The following is a 10032-nucleotide window of genomic DNA, read 5'->3' on the forward strand; positions in this document are numbered from 1 at the left end:
CCATTTAAGACAAGAAATGTCTTAATGTGTATTCGATTCATTCTAAAAGCCGGCAAACTATATACAGGGGCGAAGTTGTGTGTTTACAATGATAAACATCTGAAAAAGCTGTCTTTATTCCAACACAAGCAATGGAAATATTTTAATGGATAGCAATCGTTCTAAACTTGAAAAACGGCAAGTTCCAACTTATCATGTGCAGTATTGACAACCTTATAGATATATTTACAACATTTTGAAAATAGAAGATATAAAAGTACATGCTTCCCATACTAAATAAGAATGGACGTCGTTGCTGAAAAGGAAATATATTACATCCAACATATGGCAAACTACGTAGCTCATATTCCAGTCACTGCCTCCCGCAGATTGTCAGTTTCCTTGCTGCTCTCGATGTCTAGTATTTCATCTTCATCAACAGTTGATTGGTTGGATAGCATCGACTTGCTTTCTGCAATATTATTCCAATGTCGACTAGGGTAAGAGTCGTAGCTGAGAAAAGACACCTCTGTTTGGCTTTTGAAAACCTGACGCCTGACATAGTCCTGACCTCGTATGCAGCCGCATAGAGACTTCTGAAATGTTTGTCTAAAATTCTTTGACATGAAACCGTACACAACCGGGTTAACACAACTGTTTGCGTAGGCCATGATATGGAAAGCTTCCCTCAAGTATTTAACGATTCCAACATGTAGAGGTGGTACGATCCTGAAGGCTACCAGCAGGTTGTTGATTGATATAGGTGCCCAGCACAAGACAAATATTACAATAATAGCAACCAGCATCTTAACGACCTGTAACGACATACGTATTGTTTATGTTTTATGGACATGTCATTAGTATTATAATAATTGTCATTTGTTATCATTAAGTAGTACTTTGATTTTATGTTGAATTTTCCGATATTGTTTACTTCATGTTTTCAAATGCGGATTTTATATCAAGTACCCACCTGTTTTTTCGTGATGTCATCATCGACAAACTTGACGACCTTCAATGCAGAGCCTTGACCCTTGGTACTGTATTTCGAACCAGATGATGATCGCCTGCAAGATAGTGGATTGATAAAAGTACATACGATTGATAAATAAGAGGCGTTTTATTGAAACAGCTCATTGAAAAGTATATAAAGTACCACCACCTCATTATCTGTTACATCTAATATAGTATTAAGCGTTATTCTATTTTCAAAAATCATTAAGGCTCATTTCAACAGTAGCTTTTTATAAACAAAATAAAATTATGCATTAGGGTTATTTTCTTAACTGATCTTGGTAAAATGAGTAAGATTCTATTCAATTATACTATCATATAGATATTAACGCATCTCAGAACAGAGTTATTGCTACATAGATAGTATCGCTTAGCCGATATATAATAATAAGGGATGCAAATGAATGGCAAAATTGATATTTGAATATTCGGCTATTCATTCGAATATTCGATTACCAAAATACATATGTTATAATTTGTAGTAAACTATTATTATTATTCGCTAAAGCTGGAGCATTTTAACCATTTCTCTGTCGTAGCTAGTACGCGCTTTGGCCCCTGATTTACCCAAATGATCCTCTGTAATTCCCAGTTTTCAGAAAAAAAATGTTTTGAACAATAAAAAAATCAATTCCACCTCCTTCATATATGTAAACAATATGAAATTTGATGGAATCCTGGTCAAATGGCGTTATGCGTCAATGGGGGGGTCTTTCAATAAGACGAGCAGACTTGTTCTGGGACTGACCTCTACTTAATATAACTAGAAAAAAACCCAAACCAACTCAGGATCTAGTAAAATAAAAACATTGTTTACCGAATCGTATTGATGTCACTTGCTTGATAGCCAGTTATTGTATTATTACAGGGACTGTTTTAAGTAACCGACGATATGTCCCTAAATGACATATATGATGCGTTTAAGTGTATTGTCAGCACAATTACACCTCTGGCATTATAGGCCAATCTTTGTAAAAACAAGACAAACATAATACACAACAAAGGAGTTGTAGGCAAAAATATTATTATTCTTTTTATTCAACTTTTTTTTCGAATAATTATATGAATACCGATTTTGACATTCGAATATCAAACGTTTGATCGAATATTCAAATATTCGTTTCCATACCATGAGAAGGCATTTCAATTGGCAGCTTTGATATTGGCAATGCAATACATGATGATGATGTGCAAAGAATAATCTACTGTCCTTATTTTGTTCATTATGATATAGTTCAGAAAGTGATGATATTACTATTTTTTGCTCTGCCAGGTAAAGGGATCAATTTGTCTAAAATCCGTTCGGCTGCAGTAGATGTATCATTTAAAAACAAGCTACAGAAAATTCGGAAGAGAAATACAAATATGAAGATAACAGATCAACCGGATAATCCCTACTTACGATTCGCTGCGCATGAGATTTCGTGCGTTGGTCATGAACCATAACTCCTGGCATATTTTCACGTAGGCAAATGTCATTATTGTTGCTGGTAGGACAAGAATAATGCAGTTCATGTAGACCTCATACGTAATGCTATATGCTGGGGACGTCCATTCTTTGATGCACCATGTAGCTTTACGAAAGAGCCCGACAGTGATGTGAACCTGAAAACTGTCTTAATTCTAGATTGCTAGTTTTCGTAAGAAACGTAAGGCATTACTTCTTAGTAATTTCAGATAATTCTAATAATCATTACTGAATATAAATATGTATTGAAGCATCCAGAAAACTAGTGAAATTTTCATTGCGAGGTTTTGAAAATATGTCCAAGTTCACAAGGTTTATTTGCCTAGTACTTAAGTTCACCATAATGCCAGTATTCACACATGGACATAAAACAAGTATTGGTATTTTCACACAATGTATTTACCCTTCCAATTAGAATAGGCAGTGCCAAAAGGAAGGACAGTACCCACAGCAGCGCACATATCTTCCGTGCTTTTCCAACCGTGCAGGAGTATTTTGCTCTCATCGGATGAACAATGGCATAATATCTGGAACATAAATATATTGGTTTGTAAGAACAAAACAAGATTAACGGGCGCCCTTGTTACACAACTACAGTTTATCTACTTAACTTCACATGAATGCAGGTCAATATGTTTATAGGCTTTCGCGCTTTAATATTGACATTATTCAAGTATAAAAAAACATTTTGGGAGCATGCATCCATGAGTAAGCTTTATTGACTTATTTTCTATGAATCTACACAAATTTAAAACCATGATTTGCTGTGTTGTTGACTTTAACTGTTGCATTTGAAGCGATTATTTTAAAACCGTGATGATCATTGGGCAAACACTTGCCAAATTGCATTGTTGAAGGCCTATTTAACATTATAATTTTTTTTTTATTTTTAGTCACAGAAGAACACAATGCTATAGTGTAACACACCATTACATGTTTCTACATTTTTAAATTTTTTTTATATTGAAATCAAATTATAAGTGACAAATAACTAATCAGTAGGACACAAAAAATGATAAACTCTGACAGGTTCCATTGGCCATTCTATTTTACCGGGACCTTTATAGTGAGAGCAAAATGCAAATGTTACTTTTCTACAATGCTGTAAAACTCTGTGAAAATCAAACTCCGATTAAAAGTAGCAAAGTACATTTGAGATTCCAGAAACTGCCTTGCAGGTAATTGGCCACTTATTATGACCTTGACTGTTCAGAGGGAGAGTAGAAATGGTATGCGTCGAGGGCATGAAACCAATGTGATATACACCTTCCTAAGCTATTTTACAATTCTTACAAGTGTGATCGAAATCCGATTTTATGTGAAGAGTTACTGCAGAGAAAATAAAAGCTTGTAACAAAGTGGGTTACAGCTCATATAATAGAGAATGAATGCTATGTGCGACACATCTTCCAATGAGTGTGTGCAATTCAGTGAAAGTTGATCAAAGTTCCAACATTATTTGATATAATTAAATATTAATACATAACAATTACTGACAAACTGGAGAACTGAGAGTGCTATCACTATAGGCTCCAGTCGAAGGTACAAAACAAACGATTCGAGTACAACATATAAATTCCAGATAAACATGATGAAACCTCAACCATAGACAGATAATCAGTCGCAATTGCTTTATATCCCAAAGCGGATGACAATGATTCTGTCCGATTGTAAGACTTGTATTTAAGTACAAATTAATACAACGACCGGGGCTTTGAAAAACTCCAGTCAACAACTGCAAGGAAAGGAAAATGCCATATACAATATAAGTTTATTTTTTGCCATTGTTCAAATAATATATGGAAGTTACTTGGCCATGTTATTATTGCAGATTCTCTGACAATAAACAACATAAGTATACCCCTAAATAAAGAAGTTTATACGTAAGTGACAAAAACCATGCCCAGTTTTTTGTCCAAGAAATTTATAAGGCGGTTTAACGTCTTTGATATACTATCACTTAGACAAATTTAATAAATATTTAGCATTTGATAGTTCCAGATACCTTTCCAGACTCATAAATGTCAGCGTAGCAACGGAACAGACAGTGGACACATTTTGGATGTAGTGAACGAACTTGCACAGGAACTCCCCAAAGCGCCACATGTAGGAGAAGAACGCTGCAAACTGAAATAAACCAAAATGTTTAGATTATAATGACACTGTCTGCTGTTTTGTTTTGTTGACAGAACACACACAACCTGCGATTGATCCTTCAATGATGCAAAAAATATGCTAGGATGCTCTTTTGACGTCCTGTTTCACGTCGAGGGCGGTGTGTTAACACGTGGGAGTCGAGACCGCATGTGCATACAACAAACGGGACGTGATAAAGATCGTGACCTATCGTGACATGCCTTTTATTTTATGCTTTCTCTAATTAACTATATTATCTGACGCCTTGTTCTCATATTTTAACCAACGAAACTGCACTTAGCAGTTACACAAGATTTCCCGGAATTTCCATGCCCGTTATTACATCATAAATCAATCGCATTTATGATCTTGCGCATTTCCTATAATTAAAATACATGTCTCGAAAAAATATTCTTTAAGAAATGCTGTTAATTTCTTAAATTAATATATGCATTTGATTCATAAGAAATTACCGTAAACATCAGTAAGTAATTGGCAGCAATCAACAGATGAAGATCTGCTGATTAAGTCGGGATCAGAAAATGACAGTACGTAGCGTGATAAGAAAGTTTCAGTTCGGCGCGATCAGAACGAGAACAAGATATGGATAGGCTTTTAATAGAAAAGTTCCTCTTTGTAATGTTCAAGTCTGGTGGTCAGGTTACCTTTGATCTCCTGTATGATTAGATATCGAAGCAATATGCGAAATCTAAAACCGAAAAATTACTTCTTGTTTTCATTAACCAAGACGAAACAGTTTTCATTAAACTCGACAGTAATGCTGTTAATAACCTAGGCTGTAATATATTGTTTATTAATCAACAAAACGCATTGGTATTGTACTTGCTCTGCATGCTTTTTACTTGTTTTGCCCTTGTCTATTGCCCACATGACTCCTATGTTATTTAATCAGACTAACATTAGTTTGTTTTCCTCGCAGATTTAGAACCGTCGCTCACGATCTGATTCCCCATGGTAAGCTATTGAAATATTGCATTTTATATTTGAAAGTTTACAGTGTTAGCGAAATCGCATTTTGACAATCATGGTCACAGAACTGTCACTTTGCAAGTAATTTTTATAAAGAATTTTCAAAATCTTAAAACAAAAATATATATACATATTCTTATTCTAATAAAACCTACACTTTTATGGCTCATGATCAAGAACTTTTCTCTTTTATATCACGTTATCATATAATACAATGAAAGCTAGAAATCTCCATTATAAAGTCTGAAATATCATATTAAATCAGCCGTGAAAAATGAGTATGCACCTATCACTGCAAGGTCCTTGTCCGCTGTCTCGAATATATTTTGTAATTTTAAGATTGATTTTCTTTTTAATAAAAGGCAAACTTTCTTGATCTATTCTCGTTTATTAGATCAGTATCATGGGGGATTTGATGTGTGAGACGCTGTAAAAAAAAAAATTCACTACAATTTTCCGGATAATTTTGTATTTTTGTTTCATATTCCGACATGCTAAGGATTGTTTTACTCTAAACGTTATGAAGGTACATCCAGGGTATTGTACAGTAAAGCCATATAAAATTGTATGATTTCATTTGAAATATGCCATTCATACGCTTTAGTGTTTTTAAATGTCGCCTTTAACTTGTTAAACAATAAAGCACTGTTGGCTGTCCCTGCGCTTTGTAATTAATGGCGTCAGGCAAACATGTTACGAAGTCTCTGATCAACCAGTGCTATGTTAACAAGTATATGATACAGACACAAAATGAATTTTCCAAGTATGAGTGTGTTTTTGTGATGTAGTGTTTATTTAAGAATTAATCACTTGCGGTTATGCTTTATGAACGCAGTAGGGCACGCAAGCAATACCATAAAATGGTATTAAGTTTCGTAAATATCTACCACTGTGTTTTTAAGGAAATAATTTATTACGAAAGAATTTGTCATTATACAAACTTTATGCATGCAAAGACACTCTTGAAAATCCGGAAACAAGATTTATATTTTACTATATGTACTATATGGGATAAATCTTTCTTTGTGTATTTTCACACACTAACTCATTATAATGGTTACCAAGTAGGCGGAGCTTTACTGTGCAATAAGTTGAATGGGGACAGATTTCAGCAATATTTATTTATACGCACGCTAGTTAATGAACACGGTTGTTTTGGTTAAACACGGTTACTTTACGCATTACCGTCATAAATAAAATTATTCAAATTCCGCTTGGCAATCACAATTAATCGGGAATAGAGGGTAGTTACTACAACAAACAAGAGCGGTTTTATCCCGAATGAGTAGGTTATCAAAATATGAAGATGCATTTGGGCATTATTTCAAAAGGGAAAACATCCTTAATCAAAATAAACGTGACCCATATTTCTCCCACCTCAGAAAAGTAGATCCAATAATTTAACCATGCTAGATATTCTTATCTTGCCCACGGGCGAAGATAAAATGCCCGTATGGAACTTCTTTTTAACGGTCAACACATTATAATTACCTCCCTTGTTGAAGACTGTCGTCAGTAGCATCAAGAAAATCTTGTCTTATGGCAATATTTAGAATGCTTATTAATTATTTCTCGCTTCAAATGTCACCATAAAACAGTTTTCACGCACCATTCAAGAAATAATGCTTCATTTTCCTTAGAACTATTTAAAAAGACCGATTTGACTATTAACATTAACTGGATCCCTGCGCGCGTAACCATGACAACCACGTGCTATCGCATATCCATACGCAATTATTTTCACTAAGCACAAAAGTTTTCCAGCAAAAAATACATTTTTAATTAATTTTGTTTAACTGAGGTGGGAGAAAAAGCATCTACCATAGCCGCTCGTGTAAGATCGGACTTCACACTTAAACCAGCCAAACTGTGTTCATTACCCGACGGTGAGATAATTCACGCGATTCACTCCTTCAATTGAAGATGATGGCATTTGTTGGACCGTGTATAAACGAGCCGTATCTAGACAGTATCGTAGAAAACTGCTTATAACATGCGACATATGACTATATCTAAGTATCTTGTAAACTGGTAAACGGGGAAGGTCTCTGAATATAATTGTTTTAAGGTTGCACAAAATAAAATGGATCCATATATGCGCAGTGTGTTCTATAAAACAGGACCATATTTATAGGATCACCATGAATACACGAAAGACGTTCTTTAAATAAGAAATGCATGCGGTGCGATGCAAATGCAATAAAAATATTTACTAATTGTACATTGTTTGTATGAATAACAACAGAATACGACCGTTACACTTGATAAAACAAACCATGCTCACGACATGTGCTATTGACCTTTTAAAGCTGCACTCTCACAGATTGAATGTTTTGACAACTTTTATATTTTTTCTTGGAAAGAGCAAATGTTTGCGTAAATATCTGCAAACCAATGATAAATGATTGATGACAATATATCAGAACGCAGATTTGCATATTTCCATTCGAAAATAAATGTTTAAGGCTTAAACCGTTACTAACGGTTAAAGAAAAATGCATAAAACATTATTTTTTTACTAAAATATAAAAATCCGCTATCTAATATTTTTGTCAGCAGTCTTATATTACTGTTTTCCACACAAAAATTGGCTCGTTCCAAGACAAAGAGTAGAAAAAATGTCAAAACATTCAATCTGTGAGAGTGCATCTTTAAAGGGAAATAAAATACAATCATGAATGGCTTAATTCAAAGAATGATTGTATAAAATACAGAGCGAACACTCTCTGTAACAATAATCACGAGATTTCATGTAACCGTTTTGGTATTTAAAAGTTCATGTCATGCAATCTGAATGCAATACACATTTAAAAAATGGAAGAAAATAGCTCATTATGTGAGTTCACTTTAGAGTCATTACAGTGATAGTAAAGTTATAGTACCTGAGTCATTTTAGTACTAATTGAGTATATGCTTTCGACAATAAAGTTGTAAACAACCATAACTGGTAATTTCTTATAATTTACTATCTAGGAATTAACATGGTATGCACTGCAATTCTGGAATGCTATTTTGCGCTAACAATGCAAGAAATGTGATGTCGTTTTAAACAAATAATATGATAAAAAGTTGAAGATATGGCTCAATTTTGAAACAGTTTTATCACTAATTTGAGTTTGAGTTATATTTGTAAGTCACAAGCCAAAACTATCACACCAGTGGACGTTTAACGGTACGTCTTTCAATTTAAAAATACCAATTTAAAGTATATTTAATTAAAATATAACGACTTATAACATTGCTAGATTCATAAATGATGGTAATCCTCTAAATACTCGTTTGAATAGTATAATGTGAGCTACATATGTCATTTAATTAAGTATTTATTTCTTTAAGGGAAATTGGAACAGTAACAGTTGCCATTTGGAAAGAAAAAATCTTAAAGTGATAGATCCGTTTATTTGAATCATTTGGAGTTTTCAGATAGAAATAAGACAGAAATTTGAAGACGTCTATGTTTTTTTTCTCTGATATATGAACAATCGTTGATGCCGCACTGTTTAAGACCTATAAACGACGTTTCAATTTAAAGACAACACTGGGGTAATTGAAATATACACACCTTAACTGGTACGCAAATTAACACCAAAAGGAGGTCCGCCGTTGCTAGGCTCAGCAAGAACGTGTTGGTGGTGGTCATCATCTGCTGGTACCTTGTGACGGAGAAAATGACGAGGATGTTACCGACCATGCCGAGAACCAGTGTTATCCCATACACCACTGACACGGGTATTAGTTCCTCAAGGGGCGGGTCTGTGAAGGCCTGGTACTCGTATTCATTCACAAACGTCATGTTGTCGTCGGTGGCGTTGTTGTTTGACATCGTTGATGTGTTAAAGTCGAGGTAAAATGTTCCATTGTTAATTACAGAATAGTTATAGAGGTTGTTTATCGTTGTCATCGCTTTACTTTCGTGAACGAATAGACACAATCGCTAAACTGAAATAGAAATGCGTTAAATACTATATACTGGTAGTCCTCTGAAGCTTACTAACACATATTTCAAATACGTATATGTTGGCGTCCTTATATAGTCGTTATGGGTAAATGATAAAGGATCCCCTTTGAATGTCAGTTGGTATTATCCTTAAAATGATGTGATATCTGTTATTGGACGTGTCGCCAACGACTATACCCCCAAAGAAGGCACTATCGGATTTCCTCTTGCAGTGCGTGTGTTATAGTAGCGCCCACTTTCATGGTCTGTAACAGCTATAGCAATACCGATGCTGGTATCTTCACAGATACTTATTGATATACGACAACAATACAATGGTATCGAAATGTCATGCAATTCCAATGTATCTGATTTAAAATCTAAGGTGGGTCAGCCTATAGCTCTAGAGAAAAGGGCATTTATCGAGATTCTTTTAAGCATTTAATTATCATATACTCGTTTTTTAGTACAATGTGTTTGTGGTCCTCTACCAGGTCATATCACATCG

At 34.4% G+C, this 10032-nt stretch overlaps 1 protein-coding gene across 1 annotated transcript; it reads right to left on the reverse strand.

Annotated features, from left to right (window-relative positions):
- Window positions 1-341: 341 nt before the first annotated feature.
- Window positions 342-9410, reverse strand: LOC128215145 (gastrin/cholecystokinin type B receptor-like). The gene is made up of 6 exons (XM_052921864.1): window positions 9150-9410; window positions 4467-4588; window positions 2865-2988; window positions 2396-2598; window positions 953-1046; window positions 342-794 (listed from the first exon to the last, which is right to left on the reverse strand). The coding sequence occupies exons 1-6, from the start codon at window positions 9408-9410 to the stop codon at window positions 342-344; spliced, it is 1257 nt and encodes a 418-aa protein (XP_052777824.1).
- Window positions 9411-10032: the final 622 nt, after the last annotated feature.

Source organism: Mya arenaria, chromosome 13 (genome assembly GCF_026914265.1).
Source record: "Mya arenaria isolate MELC-2E11 chromosome 13, ASM2691426v1".
Classification (NCBI taxonomy): Eukaryota; Metazoa; Mollusca; class Bivalvia; order Myida; family Myidae; genus Mya; species Mya arenaria.